Below are 26095 nucleotides of genomic sequence, written 5' to 3'. Positions count from 1 at the left end.
TGCGTCTCCTGGAGCATAACCACATCTGCCTTCAGTCCCTTTAGGTGCGCGACCACCCGGGCCCTCTTGACCGGCCCGTTCAGGCCTCTCACATTCCAAGTTATCAGCCGGATCAGGGGGCTTCCCCCCCACCCCCAAACCCCCACTCCCCAGCCGACTAGCCATCTCCCTTTTTAGGCCAGCCACATGCCTGCGCCTCCCACACCCTCCATTCCCCCAGGGGCAGACCCCCGCCCCGACTCTCTCTCCTAGCTTCAGCTCCCCTTGGCCAATGCAGCAGCAACCCAGTCCCCCCCCCCCCCCCCCCACCTCCCCAGCTAGATCCTCCTCTAGCCGTTTTGCTCCCCCCATGGCACTCCCGTAAGTCAGCTGACTCCTGCTGACCCCAGCCTCTCCCGCCACTCCATCGACCCCCCAGTGTGAGAATCCCTCCACCTCACCCGGCAATCAGTGTGTGCTCCTCTCCAGTACCGCCTTCCCTCTGGCCCCTTCCCCTTCCTTCCCTAGCGCGGGAAAAAGCCCCCGCTTTCCATCCAAGCCAGCCCCGCCCCCTCTGGCGCAGCTCCCTTTTTGCGGCCTTGTCTCAACTCCTCATCCCCGGGCCTCCAACCCTCCAAACCCCCCCCCCCCAACCCCCGCGGGGCCCTGTCCTTCCAACACCGACGCCCACATCACACAGCCCCCACATCGAACCATTTCGCCTAACCCCACCGAGCACCAAAAAAAACAGAACATTCCCCAAAACACAGTAACCCCCCTAGCCACCCACTCCCATCAAACCCTCAGTTCGAGAGCAACTTTTCAGTTTGGATAAAGGTCCACGCCTCCTCCGGCATCTCGAAGTAGTGGTGCCGATCCTGAAATGTTGCAGCATCCCGAACTTCACCCCCTTCCGATGTAGAAGCGCCTTAGCCCGGTTGAAGCCGGCCCTCTTCTTGGCCACCTCCGCGCTCCAGTCCTGGTATATTCAGATCTCTGTGTTCTTCCACCTGCTGCTCCATTCTTTTTTGGCCCATCTCAGGACACACTCCCTGTCCACAAAGCGGTGGAACCGCACCATTACTGCTCTTGGCGGCTCGTTGGCCTTGGGCCTCCTCACCAGGACTCGATGAGCCCCGTCCAGCTCCAGGGTCCTCAGGAAAGCTCCCGCACCCATCAGTGCGTCGAGCATCGTGACCACATATGACCCGACATCAGACCCCTCCACTCCCTCCGGGAGACCCAGAATCCGGAGATTCTTCCTCCTCGACCGATTCTCCATGTCTTCAAATTTTTCTTGCCACTTCTTGTGCAGCGCCTCGTGCGCCTCCACCTTCACCGCCTGACCCAGGATCTCATCCTCGTTCTCCGAGGCTTTTTGCCGCACCTCCCGGATCGCCGCCCCTTGGGCCTTCTGGGTCTCCACCAGCTTGTCGATCGACGCCTTCATCGGCTCTAGCAGTTCTGCCTTCAGCTCCGCAAAGCAGCGTTTGAGGAACTCCTGCTGCTCCTACGACCATAGCGCTGTTTGGTCTCCACCTGCCGCCATCTTGCTTCTCCTCCCTCGCACTTTTCGCTGCACTAAAATCACTTTCTTGCCCGCTCCACTCCTGGTCCAATCCATACAGTTCCGGGGGAACCGTACTGTCACCTTCCCACACTGGGAACCGTCGAACAATTGCCGTTGGGGCCCCTCAAAAGAGCCCAAAAGTCCGTTTCAGGCGGGAGCTGCCGAACGTGCGACTTAGCCCAGCATAGCCGCACCCGGAAGCTCCCAAGGTGGACTCTTAACCACCTTAAGACCGACAATGACTTACCCCGGTTGTGTCACATGGGTGAGCATATGCGTTTCTTCTGTCAAAATGTTGTGATGCCTGTTGGAGAGAATAAACAAACTGAGTCCTTGAGACCGTATCGAACTTCAACAAAAACAGATTTATTCAACATGCACGAGGGAGAACTGAAATCAAAGCTGTAAACTCCAACGTGCTTCCGAGTTGCTCTGCTGAAAACTGCTTTTACACAGTTCTTATACCTTTTTTGTGTTACACTACATTAAGTCATCAATACTGATAGTTTTGAATTGGATACAGTTGTGTTCCGATTACATTACAAGGATCCATTGTCCTGTATGCTTTCTTTTAATCGTTTTACGGGCATCTCTTATTTACCTGTTTTACAATACAAAAGCAAAGTGTTCGACCACTAGATTCTGATGTGGTAATTGTCCCATCTCCCTGATAGTTGACTAGTTTGCAGAGGCACAATGGCTCCTCTAGTCATTGTGGAGCCAGACTAAAGTGTCTTTATTGTTGCCAGGGCCTCGAAAAGATCTCACCCGTGGTGTACTGTGTTTGCTACCTGTATAGTAATTGGTTATATCTGTCCACATTTGAATGTAGACACTGTCTTTTTTTCAAATGAATTTAGAGTACCCAATTCATGTTTATCCAATTAAGGGGCAATTTTAGCGTGATCAATCCACCTACCCTGCACATCTTTGGCGAAACCCACGCAAACACGGGGCGAATGTGCAAACTCAACATGGACAATGCCCCAGAGCCGGGATCGAACCTGGGACCTCGGCGCTGTGAGGCAGCAGTGCTAACCACTGCACCACCGTGCTGCCCCGACACCGTCTTTTTAACTCTTTCCTTACATTTTTCCCTGCTGCCACTTGCACGCCCTGGATTTGCCCTACTACATACCAAAATCAGTCAGCCGCGGTCTCTTGAGTTGTTGACTAGCAAGGCACTACGATATTTACCCTTGTCTGGAACTCCGGGGGTTCGTCATCTCTGTGGAACCTCCAAGTAACTGTGGAAATTAACAAGTAGGCACAGCGAATTCTCTCCAATCAAACTTTATTGGCTTGAGCATGACGAATGTGATATAAAATAGTTACTTTAGAGATATTAGTTAATGTAATGTAGAGGTAGGCCAGTCTAATTCTGGTGAGTTCACAGACAAAGGATTTCAGACCGCATGGCAAAGCAAGGAGGAGGTGTGTCCACCAAAGGAGGAGAAAAGGATGCTGGGTAATAGGGGCCAGAGGAAGGGATTGGAAGTGAGCCAATCAGAATATATCAACAGGTCAGGAGGGATATAGGATGACCTATGGGAATCGTGTATGTGAAACTTGATGCCATTTGAATGTATCAGTACAGAATCCTTTGTTCCACATCCTCACTTGATTCCAGAAGTCTACGGAGCAGGATGTGCTTCGTGCTCCTGAGAATTGAGGAAAGCTTGCAAGCTAAATAAAATAACTAATGCTGTACCTGCAAATCCATCTCGACTTTTATTGAGGCCAGACTGACGGGTAAAGAAATTTGGGATTTGTCAAGCACAAGGAGAACAACACCGTGGGATGCACCGCAATGTTCTGTCTGAATCCAGCAAAGCAGTAATACATTTTTAAAAAAAATTAGAGTACCCAATTATTGTTTTTCCAATTAAGGGGCAATTTAGCATGGCCAGGGCAGCACGGTGGCGCAGTGGGTTAGCCCTGCTGCCTCACGGCTCCGAGGTCCCAGGTTCGATCCCGGCTCTGGGTCACTGTCTGGGTGGAGTTTGCACATTCTCCTCATGTTTGCGTGGGTTTCGCCCCCACAACCCAAAAGATGTGCAGGCTAGGTGGATTGAACACGCTAAACTGCCCCTTAATTGGAAAAAAATAATTGGATACTCTAAAGTTATAAAAAAATAAAAAATAAATTTAGCATGGCCAATCCACCTAACCTGCACATCTTTGGGTTGTGGGGGCGAAACCCACGCAAACATGAGGAGAATGTGCAAACTCCACCCAGACAGTGACCACGCAGATACGGGGAGAATGTGCAAACTCCACATGGACAGTGACCCAGGACCGGAATTCAAACCCAGGTCCTCGGCGCCGTAGTCCCAGTGCTAACCACTGTGCCACCACGAAGCAGTAATACTTATAACATTTAACAAACAATTTTATTGAGGTATTTTTGGCATTGTAAACAGTAACAATATACATTAGTGTGCAAATATCAATTACAAAAACATAGTGCAAATAACAGTTCCTCCCTCGCAAATAGACCCGCATAATCTTTCCCCTACCCTACACTATTCCACCCCCCACCCCCGGCTGACGATTAGTTCCCCACGAAGAAGTCGATGAATGGTTGCCACCTCCGGGGGAACTCCGATAGTGATCCTCATAAGGCGAACTTGATTTTTTCCAAGCCGAGAAAACTTGCCATGTCCGACAGCCATCATAGATTATCATAGAATTTACAGTGCAGAAGGAGGCCATTCGGCCCATCGAGTCTGCACAAGCTCTTGGAAAGAGCACCCTACCCAAGGTCAACACCTCCACCCTATCCCTATAACCCAGTAACCACACCCACCACTAAGGGCAATTTTGGACACTAAGGGCAATTTATCATGGCCAATCCACCTAACCTGCACATCTTTGGACTGTGGGAGGAAACCGGAGCACCCGGAGGAAACCCACGCACACATGGGGAGGATGTGCAGACTGCGCACAGACAGTGACCCAAGCCGGAATCGAACCTGGGACCCTGGAGCTGTGAAGCAATACTTTGGTCTTTGGGGGCTTTGAGTCCCTCCAGGCCAACAGTATTCGTTGCCGGGCTACCAGGGAAACAAAGGCCACAACGTCGGCCTCTATCCCCTCCTGGACTCCCGGGTCCTCCAAGACCCCAAAAACTGGCACCTCTGGACTCATCGCCACCCTTGTTTTCAGTACCCGGGTCATGATGTCCGCAAATCCCTACCAGTACCCCCTGAGCTTTGGGCACGACCAGAACATGTGGACATGGTTCGCTGGTCCTCCCGCACATCTAGCACACTTGTCCTCCAGCCCAAAGAATTTACACATCCGGGCCATCTTCATGTGGGCCCGGTGAACTACCTTGAACTGAATCAGGCCGAGCCTGGCACATGTTGCGGTTGCATTTACCCTCCTCAGAGCGTCTGCCCATATGCCTCCCTCCAACTCCCCACCAAGCTCCTCCTCCCTAAGCTCCTTATAAATATCCGAGACTGTCCCCTCTCCCCTGGAAACTACCCTGTCCTGGATCCCCCTTGGTGGAAGGTGTGGAAAGGACGGGACCGGTCTACGTATGGAATCCCGCACCTGCAAGTACCGAAAGTAATTTCCCCTTGTCAGCCCGAACTTCTCCTCCAGCGCCCCATGCTCGCGAAGCTCCCTTCCAGGAACAAGTCGCCCATCCTTCCCACCCCCGCCCTCCGCCACGCTCGAAACCCGCCGTCCATCTTCCCCGGGACAAATCGGTGGTTGTCGCATATTGGGGACCAGACCGACGCTCCCACTTCCCCCGCGTGCTTCTTCCATTGGCCCCAAATCCACAGAGCCGCCACCACTATAGGGTTGGTGGAGTACCTGGCCGGCGGGAGCGGCAGAGGAGCCATTACCAGGGCTGCCAAGCTGGTGCCCCTGCACAAAGCAGCCTCCACCCGCTCCAAACCGACCCCGTACCCACCATCCATTTCCTTATCATGGCGATGTTAGCCGCCCAGTAGTAGTTGTTGAGGTTCGGCAACGCCAGTACCCCCTCACTACGGTTCCGTTCCAGCATCCCCCTCTTTACCCGCGGGGACACTGAAAAATAAACAGGAATCTCGGGAGGATCGTCATCTTCACTGTCTGTACTCTCCCCGCTAGTGGCAGCGGGAGCGCATCCCATTTCCGAAACTCGCGCCTCATTTGCTCCACCAGCCTAGACAAGTTCAATTTATGCATCCTGCCCCAGTCCCGTGCCACTTGTATCCCTAAAACTTTCCCCCACCAGCCTAAACGGTAGCTCCCTCAGCCTATTCTCCTGACCCCTCGCATGCACCACAAACATCTCGCTCTTTGCCATATTCAACTTGTACCCAGAAAACCAGCCAAATTCCCCGAGGATTTCCATAATCACGTCCATCCCTGCCACTGGATCCGACACGTACAAAAGCAGGTCATCCGCGTGGAGCGAGACCTTGTGTTCTACCCCCCCGACCATTCCCTTCCATCCCCTTGCCGCTCTCAGAGCAATTGCCAGCGGTTCTATGGCCAACGCAAACAGCAATGGAGGGAGGGGGCATCCCTGTCTTGTCCCAAGGTATAGTCGAAAATACTCAGATGTCGTCCTGTTCGTCCTTACACTAGCCTCCGGGGCCTGATATAGCAGTCTAACCCAGTCCACAAAGCCTTCCCCAAACCCAAACCGTCCCAGCACCTCCCATAAATAGTCCCACTCAACCCGGTCAAAAGCCTTTTCGGCATCCATTGCCACCACTACCTCCACCTCTCTGCCCTCCGGGGGCATCATAATCACATTGAGTAGCTTTCTTAAGTTGGCTACCAGCTGCCTGCCCTTTACAAGCCCAGTTTGGTCCTCCACAATCACATCCGATACACAGTCTTCGATTCTGGACGCCAGGATCTTGGCCAGGAGTTTAGCGTCAACATTAATCAAGGAGGTTGGCCTATAGGACCCACAGGCTTCCGGATCTTTATCCCGGTTTAATATCAGCGAGATGGTGGCTTGCGACATTGTCGGGGTTAACACCCCATTGTCCCTCGCTTCGTTAAACACCCTAACCAGCACCGGCCTCACTGTCCCCGAGAACTTTTTGTAGAACTCCATTGGATACCCGTCCGGCCCAGGGGGTTTACCCGACTGCATGGCCTTCAGGCCCCCCATTACTTCTTCAGCTCTAATCAGGGCCCCCAGCCCCTCTACCATCCCTCTGCGCACCTTTGGGAAGGTCAGCCCATCTAAGAAGTGCCTCATCCCCTCCGGCCCTAAGGGGGTTCCGAGGTATACAGCTTGCTGTAAAAGTCCCTGAATACCCTGTTCAATCCTGCCAGGTCTCCAACCCAGTTCCCTGCCCCGTCCACTACCGTCCCTATTTCCCTGGCCGCCTCCGTCTTCCTAAGTTGCTGTGCAAGCATTCTGCTGGCTTTCTCCCCATACTCATACACCGCGTCCCTTGCCTTTCTGAGCTGCTCTACAGCCTTCCCAGTGGATAGCGCCCCCAGCTCCGCCTGCAGTCTCCGTCGTTCCCTAAGTAGCTCTGCCCTCGAACACTCCGCATATTCCCTGTCCATCCGTATCATCTCCTGAACCAGTCTGTCCATCTCCGCCCTGTCCGTTCTGTCCCTACGGGCTCAGATTGAGATCAGTTCCCCTCTCACCACCGCCTTCAGTGCCTCCTAGAGCACCGCTGCTGAGACTTCCCCTGTATCGTTGACCTGCAGGTAGTTCTGCGTGCATTTCCCTACTCTCTCACACACACCCTCATCTGCCAACAATCCCACCTCTAACCTCCATTGTGGGCGCTGGTAACTTTCTTAGCAGACCTGCAGTTCGACCCAATGTGGAGCATGGTCCGAAATAGTGATCGCCGAGTATTCTGTATCCCTCAACCCCTCCAAAAAGTCCCTACTTTTAATAAAGAAGTCAATACGAGAATAAACCTTGTGAACATGTGAATAGAACGAGAATTCCTGCCCCGTCGGCCGACTGATTCTCCAGGGGTCTCCCCCCTCCCCCCCATTTGTTCCATGAACCCCCTCAGTTCCCTTGCCATTGCCGGGACCCTGCCCGTTCTGGAGCACGACCGATCCAAGTCCCCACCCATAATCAGCTTGTGCGAATCCAAGTTGGGGATTTCCCCCAGCAGCCTTTTGATGAAATCTACATAATCACAGTTTGGAGTGTAAACATTCACTAGGACCACCCTCACCCCCTCAAGCTTACCCCAGACCATGAGAAATCTACCATCCCCGTCCGCAACTGTGCTGTCCACCTCAAATTGAACCCGTTTGTTAATCATGATCGCGACCCCTCTGGTATTAGCGTCAAGCCCCAAATGGAAGACCTGGCTAACCCAGCCCTTCCGTAATCTAATCTGGTCCGCCACTCTCAAATGTCTCCTGCAGCAACATTACATCCGCCTTCAGAGCACGTATGTGCGCGAACACACATGCCCTCTTGACCGGCCCGTTTAACCCTCGAACATTCCAGGTGATCAGCCTGGTTGGAGGGCACCCTGCCCCACCCCCTGCCCCACCCCCCCACCCCCCCCACCCCCCCGCCGATCAGTCATCCCCCTTCTTGGGCCCACCCCCTGCCCATGTGCCGTGCCTCCCCTGGTCCGCTTCTTGGCAGCTCCCACCCCAACCTCTTCCCTGTTACCTGGTTCAGTTCCCTTCCTCATCAGCAGATCTCCCCCCCCCCCCCCCCCCCTGCAACAATCCCCTGTAACCTAACCCCTGCCATATACTGGCTGTATACACACCCCCCACCTCACTCCCGTTGACTAGCTCAAAGCAGCTAGCCTGGTGACTCTCAACTCCGGCGCCACCATGTCTCCCACCTATTGTCCCCTCCGCTCCCCTCCCCCCCCCGCCCATCAACACCACTTCCCCAGAACAGCCATGTTCGAGCAATCGCTCTGGGACCGAAACAGAGCGAAAACAAACAAAGAACAAAGCTCGCCCCCACAATAGTGCAATTCAAACTGTGTAATGAGGTGGGCGCTACCTCCCACCCCCCTCCCAACATTACCAGAAAAATAGCAAAAAGAACCCGTACAGCCCCCCAGCACCCAATAACTTAACCTTTAACTATGACTCTGGCTTTAACTTTAAAACTTTCAAACAGGCAAAAACAAACACAACACCCTAAATTTTAAGTAAAAGAACATGCCGAACGACATCGCTAACACGAAGGGCAATCCACAAACAAATGCAAACATCCCTTGAAACACTCTTAACTTGAGTTAATGGGTCCTCAGTTCGGCACCAGTCCATGCCCCTTAGCGAAGTCCATCGCTTCCTCCGGGTCGTCAAAATAATGTTGCTGTTCCCGGTATATGACCCAAAGCCGCGCCGGAAAAAGTAGCCCGAACTTGACCTTTTTAAACAGGATGTCTTTAATTTGTCTGTAGGCTGCCCTCCTTCTGGCCACCTCCTGGCTCAGAACCGGATAGATGCGCAGGACACTGTTGTTCCATAAGCATCTCTTCGTGTTCTTGGCCCACTGTAGGACCCGCTCCTTGTCCACGAACCTATGGAACCTGACCACCATCACCCGGGCCCCCCCCCCCCCGCCTCGCGGCTGCCTCGCCTGCACTGTGTGTGCCCTGTCCAGCTCCAACGGACGCGGGAAGAAATCATCCCCCACCAGCTTCTGCAGCATGTCTGCCACATATGCCGTGGCATCCACTCCCTCGGCCCCCTCCGGGAGCCCAATGGTTCTCAGATTCTGCCGGCGAGACCTATTTTCCAGGTCCTCCAGCCTGTCCATCAGCCTTGATTGTTGCTCCTTCAACTTTCTAATTTCCACGTCCGCTACCGTTTGGAAATCCGCCTGCTCCTCCACTGTCTTCTCCAATGCCTGGACCTTCTTATCCTGGGAGTCCAGCCTTTGGTCCAGTCGCTCCACCGCTTTCTGAAGTGGTTCCAAATTATCCCACTTCAGTGCTGCAAAGCACTCCTTCATGACCTTCAGCATGTTGTCTAGTGCTGTCTGGACCGTCCGTTCCGTGGTCTGTTCGTCGGCCATCTTTCCTCCCACTTGAACTTCCACACCACCTTTGTTCAACCCCTTCTTTGCCTGTTTTCGCTCCCTTCTACTCCTCAAGTCCATACAACCCTGTATGGATCCAGATCTACAGTGCTGTTGTTTTCCCCTCCAGCGCTCAAAAGTTTGAAAAAGTCGGGGGACAAGGTCTAAAAGTCTGACCAGAGCGAGAGCCACCAATTGCGTGACTTACTCCCTCATAGCCGCCACCGGAAGTCCTACTTATAACATTTTTGACCAAGTAGGTTTGCAGTAGCAGTCTAATCCCTTATTTGCATGGCAGCACACCAATAATATCACGTTTAACTTTCATTTTAAACCAATGAAAGGACAGCATTTCTAGCCAACAGAAAACAGGATAAGTGGACCAATAGTAAACAAGTATTTTCAATCCTTCGTTCACATACCTTATCTCTCCACCTGCCCTTGGGTGGTTACTGCAGTTTACAGAAAGCACATTTTTGTTTCGGCTACATCCATCATTCAGTCTCTGCAGGCCCACGTCCTTCACCAAGAAACACTTTATTATGGATTCCACACCATTTTGTCGACCCCCTTGTCGTGTTAGGTACACTGGTCTAACACTGGCTGCAACTGGATGCAGCTTAGATCAGAAAGATACTCCAGACCTTGAAGTTAGTTCAATCAGGTTTATTGAACTAATAGCACAGTTCTCTATGAGTTTGACTCTCTGCTAACTTAAGTGTGGTTACTCTGTCTGACAGAACCAGACTAGCTCTTAGCCACGTGGTGGAGGTGTGAGATTGTAACAACACCCTTGACTGACTCTCTAGATGTTCATCAGTGGACAGAGGCGGAGTGTGAGTGCCTTGTGTCTTTTATAGTCAGATCCCACCCCTGCGTGTCCTGCCTGCTTATTGGTCAGGTCCTGTTTTCGGTGTCCATTAGCTGCTTGTCTGTATATCATGTGTGTGTCCGCATATCATGACACCCCTTACATACTCCTGACAGAAGGTACGCATGTGAGTCTTGCCCACGTCCCACCATCGCCCCAAGGAGGTGACGCCTCCCCGCTCCCTTCTCCAGCCAGCCAAGAAGCGATGAAACAAGCCCAGGAACCTCTCGTCCTCCAGCAGCAGGTTGTTAAAATGCCAGTACGCAGGCCATGACTGAGCATGAGACAGGGCGAGCCCCGCCCACACTAGGCAGTGGTCTGAGCACAGCGCCTGCTGTACAGAGGCTGTCAGGACGTGGGGCAGGTATGCCCTTAAAATGTAAAGGCGGTCGATTCTGGGCACTCCGACCCCAGGCCTCACAAAGGTGAAGACGCTGGAGTCAGGATGGAGAGTCCGCCAAGTCAAATAACCTGACCAGGTTCCTTAACTTCACCACAGTACGAGAGCTGCACTGGGTACTGAGATGGTCCTTTGTCCCAAGGGTGTTATTAAAATTCCCCCCCCCCCCCCCCCCCCCCCCCGGGGCCAGGGCGATGCACTCGCCCACGGCAATGGTGCCAAGATGAGTGCACACTTGCTCAAGCAAAGCCATCTGCTGCTTGCCAGCCTGGGGAGCGTAGACATTCACTAAGTGAAGTACCTCGCTCCCCTTGCGGTCTGTCAGGTGCAGCAACCGGTTTGGCCATGGCTCCTTGATCCCCAAGTTCGCCGGCTGAAAGTGTGGGACCAACAAGATAGCCACCCCGCCTGAACGTGAGGTCTGGTGACTCATATAGACCTCCACCTCACCACTCCAGGAGCCACGTGGCTTTGTCTCCCGGAGCGGTGCAGGTTTCTTGCAGGAAACACGAGGACCGAGAAGTTCGGGAACCTGCGAGTCCTTGCTGCCGTTGATGTTGAGGCTGGCTATTGTCACCTCCATGTCAGCAGTAAGGTGGCACCTTCACCTTCATCTTTTTATTGCTCGGAGGGAGCAGAGGAGTGCGATCCCCTCCGATCCCTCTGAAGTCCGGTGAAGAAAGATTTAAGCCTGCGCTACTCAGTAGCGTCTGCATCTCAAAAACAAAGAACAAAGAAAAGTACAGCACAGGAACAGACGCTTTGGCCCTCCAAGCCTGCGCCGACCATGCTGCCCATCTAAATTAAAATCTTCTACACTTCCGGGGTCCGTATCCCTCTATTCCCATCCTATTCATGTATTTGTCAAGACGCCCCTTAAACGTCACTATCATCCCTGCTTCCACCATCTCCTCCAGCAGCGAATTCCAGGCACCCACTACCCTCTGTGTAAAACACTTGCCTCATACATCTCCTCTAAACCTTGCCCCTCGCACCCTAAACCTATCCCCCCATGTAATTAAGTGGCACTTACTCAGCAACAACCTGCTCATGGATGCTCAGTTTTGGTTCCGCCAGGGTCACTCAGCTCTTGAGCTCATTGCAGCCTTAGTTCAAACATGGACAAAAGATCTGAATGCCAGAGGTGAGGTGAGAGTGACTGCCCTTGACATCAAGGCAGCATTTGACAGAGTATGGCACCAAGGAGCGCTAGTTAAACTGGTGTCAACGAGAATCCGGGGGGAAACTCTTTGCGGGTTGGAGCCATACATGGCACAAAGGAAGATGATTGTGGTTGGAGGTCAATCATCTCAGCTCCAGGACATCACTGCAGGAGTTCCACAGGGTAGTGTCCTAGGTCCAACCATCTTCAGCTGCTTCATCAATAACCTCCTTTCCATCATTAAGGGCTATGGAGAGCGGGTAAATGGAGTTGAAATCAGCCATGATTGAATGGTGGAGTGGACTCGATGGGCCGAATGGCCTTACTTCCGCTCCTATGTCTTATGGTCTTATAAGGTCAGACGTGGGATGTAGGCAGATGACGGCACCATTCAAGACTCTTCAGATGATGAACCAGTTCATGATCAAATGCAGCAAGACCTGGACAATATCCAGGCTTGGGCTGACAAATGGCAAGTTACACTTGTGCTACACCCAGTGTATGTACCTTCACCTCAAGGACTGCAGTGATTCAAGGTAGCAACTCTCCCCTACTTTCTGAAGGGCAACTAGGGAAGAGCAATAAATGCTGGCCTAACCAGCGATGCTCACATCCCGTAAATTAATATAAAAGAGTTTTAAAAATTTTCCCCAATCACCAATTAGGCAATCTATCCCTAAGTTTTTCAAAATTATACTTATTAACACCATTATTCTCCCGTGAATTGCATTGTCAACCTCTGTGACACAAGTAAAATATGTCATATTGCATCTGGGCAAGGCTCGAGACGATCAGCTTTCTTTTTTTAAAAAACAAAGTTAAAATTCTATTTGTACTATTTTCCCAACTCAAATTTCTTGTTGCGGTTATATGACATAAGGTTATTTCAGATAAGGTTAAAATGGACAAGATGATCCCACAGTTTAATTTGAAGCAGAACTGGGGAATTCACCCCAAATTGTATCCTTCACCCAATACTAACAAATATTAATTAATGGGTCATTTTTTTGATTGCTATCTGGGGAACTTAGTGTGCATATCAACTGCTGTGTTTGCTGAAATAACATTTTTTTCAAAATTCATTGTGAAGTACTTTAAAATGCAGCATTTTTTTTAAATATAAATTTAGAGACCCAATTATTTTTTTTCCAATTAAGGGGCAATTTATAGAGGCCAATCCACCTAACCTGTACATCTTTGGGTTGTGGGGGTGAAACCCACGCAGACATGGGGAGAATGTGCAAACTCCACACGGACAGTGACCCAGGGCCGGGATTCGAACCCGGGTCCTCAGCGCCGCAGTCCCAGTGCTAACCACTGCGCCGCATGCAGCACGATAGGTGATAAAAAAAGTACGCGATCATTTATTTTGTTTGATGAAAGATTTTCTGATTCCAATCCTAAATTTGCTTTTCACCTGTGTCCTTCACTTGCAATTTAATCAGAAATAATTTTTCAGATTTAACTTTTATAATGTTACACACCTTTACAAAAATCACATCTCAGGAGACCTTCTTTCAAGGTTGAACAGACCAGTCTTTTCTCATGATCTGCAAGACCAGGATCATCTGTAGAGCAATTCTCTGCACTGTTTCCCTTGTGTCTTGATGACCAGAATGGAACTTTATTCAAGGTGTGATCTGCCATTGTCAGTTTAATAATTTAGTTTGATTTGTATTCCTTGTTCATAGAATCATAGAATTTACAGTGCAGAAGGAGGCTATTCGGCCCATCGAGTCTGCACCGGCTCTTGGCAAGAGCACCCTACCCAAGGTCAACACCTCCATCCTATCCCCATAACCCAGTAACCCCACCCAACATAAGGGCAATTTTGGACACTAAGGGCAATTTATCATGGCCAATCCACCTAACCTGCACATCTTTGGATTATGGGAGGAAACCGGAGCACCCGGAGGAAACCCACGCGCTCACGGGGAGGATGTGCAGACTCCGCACAGACAGTGACCCAAGCCGGAATCGAACCTGGGACCCTGGAGCTGTGAAGCAATTGTGCTTTCCACAATGCTACCATGCTGGGGTTATAAGATAAATAATGTTATTTCAGAGTCAAGAAACATTTAAATGCTAAATTATATCCATAAACATCTGTACATTTAATGCTGTAATATATTTAGGTAAGTCACTCACATACTAATTTCATAAGGTAAATTAAACCACAAACACATTGAATGATCAACATTTCAGTCAGGGGGAAATTAAATTAGTGACTTAAACAGTCAATTTTTAAAAGACTACACACAAATTAATTTTAACAATAGATATCATGTTGCTTGTGGCACCTTATGAACAGAAGTCATTCAAAGACAAGTTTCTGTTTGCTTCAATGACATTCATCATCTTGCTCCATTAAACCTCTTGCCACAAGATCAATGTTTTTATAACCTCCCTTGAATTCTCAACTGTCGTCAAAGTAATCTGCGGAGGAAGACTTTGTCCTCAAAACAGTTCCGTGTTCACTTTGGTTTTGATCAATTGGTGAGCAAGAAATATTTTTTAACTTGTGCCATCTTTTTTGACAATGATCAGCTTCAGATGTTCCAATAGTTGGAGTGTCCTTCCTCGAATGATATCGTTCTTGTTCCTCAACACTTCGTGCCAACATATAGCTAACCTTCCTCTGATGTGCCAGAGCTTCCTCTTTATCATTTAACTGTCAATAGAAATAAATAAACACATTTTGACTCTTGCTTCATGAACTAGTAAAACCATAATAAGTGAGCAAATATGTGATGAATATTTCAAACTGGTCAGATAATAATTCATAGCAACATATTTCACAAGACGATGATGAACAAGACAGGTCATTCAGCCCACCTCAGTTTCTCCATCCTGAAAGATCCTAAAGGACACCAGTTGATTATTACATAAACCAGGGTTTTCCTTTGTATTATAGTATCCAGGAATCCATTTCATGTGTTGGTTGTATCACTCGCACCTGAGTTAAGTTGGGAATTTAAGCCCTGCTAGGAGCCTCAGCAGATAATATATGCTGACGCTTCAATGCAGGATCGAAGAGTCCAAGGTTCTCTAGTCCGTTCCCATAATGGAGACCTTTAAGACTGGAATCATCCACATAACTATTCTCTTCATTGTCTCCCTCAATTACCAGAAGTAGGCAGAGTGCTCAATGTGTAATTAGGCTAAAACACTGCCTAGTTTGATTATGACTTACTCAACCTTGTATTCTACAGTTTTAAATATAGGGGTAGCAGGGTAGCATAGTGGTTAGCACAATGGCTTCACAGCATCAGGATCCCAGGTTCGATTCCCGGCTTGGATCACTGTCTGTGCGGAGTCTGCACTTTCTCCCCGTGTCTGCGTGGGTTTCTTCCGGGTGCTCCGGTTTCCTCCCACAGTCCAAAGATGTGCAGGGGTAGGTGGATTGGCCATGATAAATTACCCTTAGTGTCCAAAAAAAAAGGTAAAGTAAGATGGGTTTATGGGGATAGGGTGGAAGTTTGGGGATAAGGTAGAGGTGTGGGCTTAGGTAGGGTGCTCCTTCCAAGGGCCGGTGCAGAATGGTCTCCTTCTGCACTGTAACTTCTGTGATTCTGTGATATAGTGCAATACTTTAGGAAGAATGCAATGATCCATGAAACAGTGCAGAGGAGATTTACCAGAATCGTTCCAGGGATGGAGGAATTATAAGGTGAGATTGGAGAAGGTTCAGACGACTGGCAACGTGACAGACCTGTAATGAGGTGAGTTTATTTTACGAGGAAAGATTGGATAGGCTGGGACTGTAACCATTGGAGTTTAGATGATTGAGAGGTGATCTTATTGAAACGTACACGATCTTGAGGGGACTTGACAACGTGGATGCTTAAAGGGAGAGACTAGAATTCGGGGACACAGCCTCAAAATAATGAATCTCCTATTTAAAACAGAGATGAGAAGAAAGTTTTCTCTGAACGTTGTGAACCTTTGGAACTCTTCTCCCCAGAGACCTGTAGAGGCAGGGTCAATGAATATATTTTAAGGCAGAGGTAGATAGACTCTTGACTAACAAGGACATCAAAGGTTAATGGGGGTAGTTGAAATGTGGAGTTGAGGTCACAATCAGATCAGCCATGAACTTACTGAATGTCCTACTGCTCCTAATGTTATGTTCATATGTAAGCTGGGTTGAGATCAAGGGGAGATTGATAAAGGTGTATAAGAATATGATATATCTAGATTAGATAAGGTTGACAAGGAAAAACTGTTGCCATTAGCAAATGGTACAAGGATGAGAGGACACAGATTTAAAGTTTTTGGGCAAGAGATGCAGGGGAATGCTAGGAAGAACTTTTTTAATGCAGCGAGTGGTAATATTTGGAACCCATTGCTCATGGGGTGGTGGGAGCAGAGATGATCAATGATTTAAAAAGGAAATTAGATGGACACTTGAAGGAGATAAACTTGCAGGGCTGCAGGTATAGAGTGGAAGAATGAGACGATGGGATTGGTCCATGAAGGGTTAGCAGCGACTGGATGGGCTGAATGATCTCCTTCTGTGCAGTAAATGACTCATTGACACTCCAGTGGCTTTGCTGAATATTGCTTTTCATTGGCTGGACATTGATTTCAAATCCACTGATGCTCTTGGATCTTTTCTATGCTTAGTTACATTAACCACATTCTTATTGGATGTACCTTAGATTCATCTCTTTTATTTTCGTAATAATCATGTATTCCTTTTAAATATTGTTTGAACAGAGCATACCATTTCGCCAGCACTATTATGGCACATGAAAGTTTGATGCAAAATTCTATAGAATCCACCCTCCCCACCAAAGTTAGATATTATGTAGTAATATATTAAAAGCATCACGGACCAAGTCAATAAGTATCTTCAGCACCTCCTGCGGATCCTCCAAGACGTCCAGTTTCTTATAGTCTGTTGAGGAATTGATCAGGCCCTTCAACTTTTGTCCAAGTGTTGCATGAATCACTTCTGTTTTGTTAACAGGATCTGGAATGGTGTGCAAAAGAAACAAAAAAAAAATCACTAAATAGTCAACACAGAGATTAGAAATTAATGTCAAATCAATGTAATATTGGCAACACATTGATCTAGCAGAATGCTCAAAGAGTTGAGTTTGAACCGACTTATGACTGCACTAGACATATGCATTTGTACACACTACGACTGAGTTAATATACAAAATTAACAGATTTACCTTCTTTTGTTCGTTTCCAAACAAGTCCTTTCTTGGAATCTTTTCTATGCAGTTTTTCCACTTCAGTAATTCGGCGAGTTTGATCATTTGTCCTTTTTAATTGGTGTTCAAACGCAATTCTAAATGCATCAACCATTATGTATGCCTCTTCCTCCCTCTTTCTCTGAAGATCAAACTAATGATTCAAGATTACACACGGAAAACAAAATATGATAAGTTCTTAAATTACATTTATGTCTGTTACAGAAGTCATGACAAGAAAGCAATATTAAGAACAGGGCAGCACGGTAGCACAAGTGGATAGCACTGTGGCTTCACAGCGCCAGGGTCTCAGGTTCAATTCCCCACTGGGTCACTATCTGTGCGGAGTCTGCACATTCTCCCCACGTCTGCGTGGGTTTCCCAAGAGTGCTCCGGTTTCCTCCCATGGCCCAAAGACGTGCAGGTTAGGTGGATTGGCCACGATGAATTGCCCTTAGTGAACAGAAAGGTTAGGAGGGGTTATTGGGTTATGGAGATAGGGTGGAAGTGAGGGCTTAAGTGGGTCGGTGCAGACTTGATGGGCCGAATGGCACACTGTATGTTCTAACAGTTGGTGTTTAGAAACAGCATTCACTTTGCAACTTTCCTACAAGTAAGGTAGGCAGAAAATCCTAGATGTAGATCACACACTCAAGCTCGAGGCAGTACTTTGAAGTACTCAGAGTTTGTATATCATTAATTTGACAGGCATCTGCATTCAGGTTGTGGAACTATGCCGGCCAGTTTCAAACATGTCAGCCACCTTGATGTCAGGATATCCAAGTCCAATGCCATGAAGCAGATTAACTGATAACCACAGACTTAATGAGCTATGGTATAAGGGGCATTGAAAAAAAACCATGTTCAAACAACTGAGCAACAGATTGAAACTTTTGTACTGGCACAAATTCACCTCTCAGCTTTGTCCTAGCTATTGCTCAGGAACAGAAGGAATCCTTACTGTTGTATGCATGTCAGGAGCTATGAACGATGAAGTAAGAACATTTGGATACATACTTTATAAGTCATAAACTGAATTAGGTCTTAGTAGTCATTAAGTAGAGATAAGAAAGACAAATAGCTCCTTCTCAACAATTCCAAATAACTCAATGTAAAGTTGGCAACATAGAATAATACAGCACAGGTGGCAGCCACTGGCCCATCATGCTGGTAACAGCTCTTAGTCCCACTCCCCTGCACTTCCTCCATCGACCAGAATTCTTTCCCCCGTCCTTCAAGATTTATTAATTTCCATTTTGAAAGTATTTATTGAATTTGCTTCCAGCACCCCTTCCGGCATCTCACTGCAGTTCCTTTTTCCCATACACCATCTTTGATTCCTTAATTTGGAGTCCTCTGCTACTAGAAACAATTTTCCTTATTTTCCCAAATAAAACAGTTCAAGACTTGAACATCTCCATCAGGTCTACCCTTAATCTCCTCTGCTTCTGTAATTACTCTACATAACAAAGTCTTTCATTGTTGATATCATTCTAGTAAATTTCCTTTGAAAAGACTCAAGCTCTGATATCTGGTACCAGACTTCTGAGAAAATGACAGATGGCCCTTGTAAATTATGTTATATGTTTGTGATCCCTCTTAAGCTATGCACAACCATAATAATTACTTGAAGGCACACATCGTCATATTCTACGAGTCAGGTAATTGTTCTATTAGGATCATTATTACTTATCTGCATAGAGTTTTTAAAAATTCAGATAGCCTTGTGGCAGCCATTGAAGTGGTCCCTATTGTCATTAGTTTATTGTTTAATTCATTATGCAGGGTGGATGATGATGGAGATTTTTAAAAGATATGCTTCAGGAGATTCTCAGTATTGGAATCAAATTGGACATACGACAGAAAATCTAAGACTCACGCATGTACTCCAGTAACTTCCAGCTTCTTCAGCCAACAAGTCAAAGATTTTCAACAAAGAGACATTCAAGTGGAACCCCCTCTGACCTTTATGACATGTAAGATCTTGTGTAAAGGCATAACCTGTTTCACATATTTTTCATAAAAACTAAACCTGTTTTTCCTCTGATGAATATTTATTATTCTGGATTATTTTCCTTAGAGCAAAGAATATTAAGAGGAGATTTGATAGAGGAATTAAGAATTATGAATGGTTTGGGAGTATACACAAGTATAAACTATTTCCAGATGCAGAGGGTTAGCAACCAGAGCACACAGATTTGAGGTGATTGGTAAAAGAACCAGAGGTGACATCGATCTGGAATGAATTCCCTGAAAAGGCAATGGAAGCAGGTTCAAAGAGCAGGGTAGTGGGATTAATTTGAAAGTTCCAACAAGGAGCTCACATAACTATAATAGGCTGAATGGCCTCCTCCTCTTCTGTATCATACTATGATGCACTGCAGAGTTCCAATGTGTGCAGTAGATGCACCGCACTGACCCAAACATTTCAAGAAATACAAAAATCATCAAGACCCCTTTATGTGGATAGAAATTACCAGAGAAGCAGATCTGAAGTGAGTGGCTAGCAGTCATTTTACTAACACTATTATCACTTCTCATTTTAGGCACAGTAACTTTGATGAATTCAGCATGGATGCCATAATGTCTGTTATCAGTTATTTCCAGATGCCATTTCCTCCCATCAAGCTCTGAAATTTGGTCTTCTATTTGCGCAACATACTTTGTCAGGTTATACAATATTCATGAAGAGGACCTTGATCCTTTTTACAGTTCATTGGGTCATTTACTAACTCAGTATAATCACATTAGGGGAGATGGTGGCGCAGTGGTATTATCACTGGACGAGTAAACCAGAGACCCAGAGTAATACACTGGAGTCCCAGGTTCAAAACCTGCCACTGCAGATGGTGAAATTTGAATTCAATAAAAATCTGGAATTAAGAAGTCTAATGATAGGGGCAGCACGGTGGCACAGTGGTTAGCCCTGCTGCCTCACAGCGCCGAGGTCCCAGGTTCAATCCCTGTCCGTGTGGAGTTTGCACATTCTCCCCGTGTCTGCATGGGTCTCACAGTTCAATAATACGGTCTACGAACCTAAAGGTGTATTTTTTATTTTTTTTTAAGTACTTTAATCATCATTCTAGCAAAATCCCCATCCCTCTCTAACAGATGTTCAAGTTCAAAAATTGAACAAAAGGCTGAAAGGAGAATTGGATCATTACTTGAACAGAAATATTTACAGGCAGAAGAATGGTACTAGGTTAATTGTTTAGATGGAGAGCTGGTGTAGCCAGAGAGGCCGAATAGATGGCCTGCACTGTAACAATTCTGTGATTATGCTGAGTTGGCATATGACCCAATGGACTGTAGAAGGGATAATGATCATCTTCATGAATGTTGTATAACAAAACACAGAAGCCACATGGTTTATTAACTAGAGAGTTATTCTAGCTCTTCTGCATTCATTAGATACATTATTTACCAATCTTGCACCAATTATAACTGGAGAGCCAAATGAGAATATTAAGAGGATAAAATTCCTCAGTTTTATGCCATTATAACTTTGTCAAATATTTAGCAGAAACTCTGTTTACACCCGTAAATAAAGGTTCAGCCCCACTTCCTATGTTATGTTAGGGCAACGGGAAAAACGCCAAGGAAATTCATCTAGGACTCTTACAGATAGATCTTTGTTTCAATAGGATTTTAGACCTACAATAAGCTCATCAATAAAGTTTAGAGTGTTTATTTTTTAAGGATTCACATGGTCCAACATAGCAAATATAACTACATTATGAATCTCAAGCATCACAGTGGTAGAATAAACTAATTTTAACTGACATGTAACTGATAGATTTATAACCTCTGAAACTATTTTTATCCCAGTAACAAATTTCAAAAGTAATGCACCTCTTCCTTCAGCTGCAGCAGTTGTTTCCGTGTGGCAGCTGCCATTCTGGCACAGGCACAGGGCTCTGCTTCACTCCCATTACAGTGACATGCTCCAAGCACTGCCAGCTGAAGGAAAACAACAGAAATATGGATTAATGGAGAATGGCAGTCAGCTGAAGTATAACCAGCACGTTTGTGTAAAAAAATCCAAATAACTTTAAATTACCGCATTCTTACAGCAGTTCATTAGCTTCACTGATCTAATGCAGGGCTCCAAACTGCAGAAGATGTACAGCTTGTTGAGTGACACAGAACCATTCCCCACATAGCTTGTAACATGATTCATACCAAAGCAGAAGCAGCCACACCAGTATTAACCAGAAGGGCAAGCCACATCTAGAAAAATAATTCAGGTGAGAGTCAAAAGGTTTAAGTCTCACTCCAGAATAACCTAGGATGACACTCGGGTGTGATGCATTGTAATAGGTGCTATTTTTCAAATGAAAGATGAAAGGAAGGTTTTTTTTAGAAAATATTTTATTGAAACATTTGTAATTTTCACAGTTTAACACATTAACATTTCTTAAACAACCGCGCGGGCCGACAAACGCGAAACACCTAAACGAACAAAAAAACCAGAAAATAACATCACCTACTAACCCCGCCCTATTCTTTAATTACCCAGATACTAAGTTCCCGGTCCTTATCTAACATTGCCATGCCTCCCGTTTTCCTTCCCCCACCCCCCGCACCTTTTCCCCTCCCCCCGGTACTGCTGACATTCAATTTTCCTTGAAGAAATCGATGAACGGTTGCAGGGCAGCATTGTAGTTAACACAATTGCATCACAGCTCCAGGGTCCCAGGTTCGATTCCCGGCTTGGGTCACTGTCTGTGTGGAGTCTGCACGTTCTCCCCATGCATGCGTGGGTTTCCTCCGGGTGCTCTGGTTTCCTCCCACCATCCAAAGATGTGCGGGTTAGGTGGATTGGCCATGCTGAATTGTCCTTCGTGTCCAAAATTGCCCTTAGTGTTGGGTGGAGTTACTGGGTAATGGGAATAGGGTGGAGGTGTGGGCTTGGTTAGCGTGCTCTTTCAAAAAGCCAGTGCAGACTCGATGGGCCGAATGGCCTCCTTCTGCACTGTAAATTCTATGATCTCCGGGTGAACCCCTGAATTGATCCTCTCAAGGCGAACTTAATTTTTTCCAGACTGAGAAATCCTGTCATATCACTGACCCACACTCCTGACTTTGGAGGCTCCGAGTCCCTCCATCCCAGCAAAATCCATCTCCGGGCCACTAGGGAGAAGAAGGCCAGGACATCGACCTCCCTCCCCCCCCACCCCCCCGGCCCCCGGATCTTCCGATACCCTAAATATTGCCAGTTCGGGACTCGGAGTTACCCTCCCTTCCAGGACTTCTGACATAACATCTGCAAATCCCTGCCAGAATCCCCTCAATTTCAGACATGGCCAAAACATATGTACATGGTTCGCCGGGCTACCCCCACATCTGTCCTCCACCTCCTGAAAGAACCTGCTCATCCGAGCTGCCGTCATGTGGGCCCTGTGGACCACCTTGAACTGGATCAAGCTAAGTCTGGCAGAAAGCAAGGTTTAGTCTTCTCAGATGGACACAAAAGTTTCCATGGCACTAAATGGAGGACAGGAGGTGGTCCTGAAGTGAAAATTTGACAGGCTGATAGTCTTTGCTTTCTCTTCCTTTAATGCTTTTTCCTCCATCACTCCCATTCAATCTTCATCATTATTATCAGCTTCAGTGGCCTGCCACACAATTTATTGATTGATTGATTGTCACATGTATCGAATTACAGTGAAAAGTATTTTTTTGCGGCCAAGAGAAAGTACACAGTACGTACATAGTGGACAAAAAGAATAATCAACAAAGTATATTGACAAATAGTATATTGACAAACAGTGATTGGTTACAGTGCGGAACAAGGGGCCAAACAAAGCAAATACATGAGCAAGAGCAGCATAGGGCGTCGTGAATAGTGATCTTACAGGGAACAGATCAGTCCGAGGGAGAGTCGTTGAGGAGCCTCAGGACTGTGGGGAAGAAGCTGTTCCAATGTCTGGATGTGCAGGTCTTCAGACTTCTGTACCTTCTGCCTGATGGAAGGGTCTGGAAGAAGGCAATGCCTGGGTGGGAGGGATCTCTGACAATGCTGTCTGCCTTCCTGAGGCAGCAGGAGATGTAGACAGAATTAATGGGAGGGTGGCAAGCTTGTGTAATGCGTTGGGCTGAGTTCACCACACTCCCCAGTTTCTTGCAATCTTGGGCCAAGCAGATGCCATACCAGGCTGTGATGTAGCCTGATAGGATGCTCTCTATGGCACATCTGTAAAAATTTGAGAGAGTCGATGCAGACATGCCGTATTTCTTAAGCTTGTAGTCTCAAATCTCTGCCACATTCGCTTTCACAGTTTCAAGTGAACAATTTAGTCTTGAAACGTGTTTCTGAATAGCATATCCAAAATTGTAAATGCACAATGGGGTGGGGGGAGAGAAAATCTAAGGTTCATCACACAACCAACTAGAGCATCGTCAAGAAAATTAACCTGTACTTTTCAATTTCATGTCAAGCAATACATCGATCAACCTTGTTCTGATCCCAGTTGAGGCCGAGTGGCCTAATTCTGCTCCTATGTCTTCTGGTCTTACTGGAGTGACTTTGTGGAACTGCTGCCTAACAGTGCCAGAGACCCGGGTAGAATTCCGGCCTTGGGTGACTGCCGGTATGGAGTTTGCACGTTCTCCCAGTGTCTGTTTGGGTTTCCTTAGGATACTCCAGTTTCCTCCCACAGTCCAAAGATGTGTAGATTAGGTGGGGCTTATGGGTCTAGGGTGGGGTAGTGGGCCTTGGTAGGGTGCTCTATCTGAGGATTGGTGCAGACCCGATGTGCTGAATGGCCTCCTTCTAAGCTGTAGGAATTCTATGGCTTTACGGAGGGGAAGAGCCCGGAATGGAACCCTGGCTCAAAAGACCGCAACATTTACTTTTTTTTAATAAAATGTGGAGGAATAGAGTCACAGCACCGCTAATTACTTTTAGCAACAAGAAAAGAATTATTAAACATGGAAAAATTGGATTCTAATACAATACTTCTTAGCTTAACAAATACACACAAATTTAAAGATGGATTACAAAGTACTTTCAAAAAACATTTTTTATTAGAACATTTTTCACATAACACAGTAGAAACAAACAAAACAAATACAAACCCTTATTTATCCTCCCTCCCCCAGCCCCCAAAGAAGAAAACAAATCAAAACCAAACAATCCCCCCCTTCCCTAACATCTGACAGTGACCATCTCTCTGAAATAGGAAATGAAAGGCTGTCACCTCAAGGAGAACCTGCTGACCCTCTCAGGGTGTACTTGGCCTTCTCTAGGAACAAAAACACCATAAGATCACTCAGCCAGGACAAAGCACTGGGTGGAACCAGAGTCCTCCACCCAAGCAGAATGCGCCTTTGGGCTATTAACAAGGCGAAGGAGAGAACATCCGCCTTCATCCCCGTCTGCAACTCCGGCGAGTCAGAGACCCCCAAAATAGCCACCAGCGGGCAAGGCTTGAGATCAGACCTAAGAATCCTTGACATGTTGCTGAAGAAGGAGACCCAAAAGCTCATTAGCCTAGGACATGACCAGAACATGTGTGTATGATTTGCCAGTTCCCGAGAACACTGGTAGCACTATCTTCCACTCCCGGAAAAGATCCATCCATCTTGGTCAGGTTTGCCCTATGCACCATCTTGAACTGAACCAAGATGAACCTAGCACGTGAGGAGGTGGAGTTGATCCTGTGAAGAGCCTCACTCCATTCCCTCATCAAAAAATCAGACCCAGCTTTCTGTCCCACTTCCTGTTTACCTCACACCCCGGAACCTGCTCCACTGACAAAATCCGACCATAAGTATCCGACATCTTCCCCACCCCCAGCTCAGCCAGTGAAAGGACCCTGTCCAACAGAGAGAGCAAGGGTACCGAGGAGAAGGAAGGAATCTCCTTGCGCAAAAGGTCACGCGCTAAATAGATTAAACTTTGAAGCAGGAATTTACCCAACAAATCTTCAAAACCAGTGAACCTCCCCTCTCTAAATATGTCCTCAAACCGCTCCAACCCCTTCTTCCCCATGACCCAAACAATGAATCCAGAACCGCCGGAACAAAGTGGTGATTTCTGCAGATTGGGGCTAACATTGACATGGCGCTCATCTTAAAATGTTGCCTGAACTGTTTCCCTATTTGCAGAGTGGCCACCACCATCAGCCTTGAAGCAAACTGCGGGGAAAACGGAAGCGGAGCCATAACCAAGGCACTCAAACTAGTACCCTTACAAGCACTCACCTCCATCCACCCCCATATGGAATCGGGATCATTAAGCCATTCCTGTATTTTCTCAATGTTCACAGCCCAGTAGTAAACTAACAAATTCGATAGCACAAGCCCCATGACTGCCTCCCCCTCTGCAGAAACGTTGTATGAATCTGTGAAGTCTTGCCCTCCCAAATAAAGGAAGAAATCAATTTATTCACCGTCACAAAGATTTGGGAAGGAAAACTGGGAGACACTGAAACAAGAACAAAAACCGAAGAAGGACATTCATTTTTACCAACTGGACCCTGCTCGCCAAGGACAGAGGGAGGTTGTCCCACTTCTTCAAGTCGGACTTAACCTCATTTAGTAGGCTAGTAAAATTAAGTTTATGCAGGGTGGCCCAGTCGTGGGCCATCCAGATTCACAGATAACAAAAACTAGCTCTAGCCAAGCGAAAAGGCGACATCCGCAAATCGGCACCGCTCCCTGGGGAGTTCACCGTAAAATATTCGCTTTTGTCTAGATTCAACTTATACCTAAAGAAGGAGCCAAAACTCCTAAGTAGCTTCATTATCTTCTCTACATTGGGGAGAAGATCCGTTATATAAAACGGCAGATCATCTGCATACAAGGACACGGTATGCTCCCTCCTCCTTCCCCTCTCTATTTCCCTCCACCCTGTTGACAATCTCAACGCGATTAGAATTTGCAGTAGGAGGCCATATGGCC

General features: G+C 47.2%; 1 protein-coding gene and 1 long non-coding RNA gene across 7 annotated transcripts in view; one reads left to right on the top strand and one right to left on the bottom strand.

Moving 5' to 3' along the window:
• LOC140429331 (uncharacterized) overlaps window positions 1-26095 on the top strand; it is a 65632-nt gene that overhangs the window by 18676 nt on the left and 20861 nt on the right. Inside the window, exon 2 of one of the 2 annotated variants that reach the window (XR_011949042.1) lies at window positions 18974-19164. This is a non-coding gene — a long non-coding RNA (uncharacterized lncRNA). Of the gene's footprint in view, window positions 1-18973; window positions 19236-26095 lie in introns of those variants that run through there. The other variant, XR_011949041.1, reaches the window with a different exon arrangement.
• ccdc125 (coiled-coil domain containing 125) overlaps window positions 14075-26095 on the bottom strand; it is a 118562-nt gene continuing 106541 nt past the window's right edge. For 4 of the 5 annotated variants that reach the window (XM_072516173.1, XM_072516172.1, XM_072516175.1 and 1 more), the window contains 4 exons: window positions 21041-21148; window positions 17168-17342; window positions 16823-16959; window positions 14075-14655 (listed from right to left, as the gene is read on the bottom strand). In XM_072516173.1, the coding sequence (XP_072372274.1) occupies window positions 14401-14655; window positions 16823-16959; window positions 17168-17342; window positions 21041-21148 (675 nt within the window). In that variant the 3' untranslated portion in view covers window positions 14075-14400. The remainder of the gene's footprint in view (window positions 14656-16822; window positions 16960-17167; window positions 17343-21040; window positions 21149-26095) is intronic. The other variant, XM_072516176.1, reaches the window with a different exon arrangement.

Source organism: Scyliorhinus torazame, chromosome 9 (assembly GCF_047496885.1).
Source record: "Scyliorhinus torazame isolate Kashiwa2021f chromosome 9, sScyTor2.1, whole genome shotgun sequence".
In the NCBI taxonomy this organism is placed as follows: Eukaryota; Metazoa; Chordata; class Chondrichthyes; order Carcharhiniformes; family Scyliorhinidae; genus Scyliorhinus; species Scyliorhinus torazame.
Note: the sequence above shows the minus strand (reverse complement) of the source record. Positions and strands in the feature narration are given on the sequence as shown.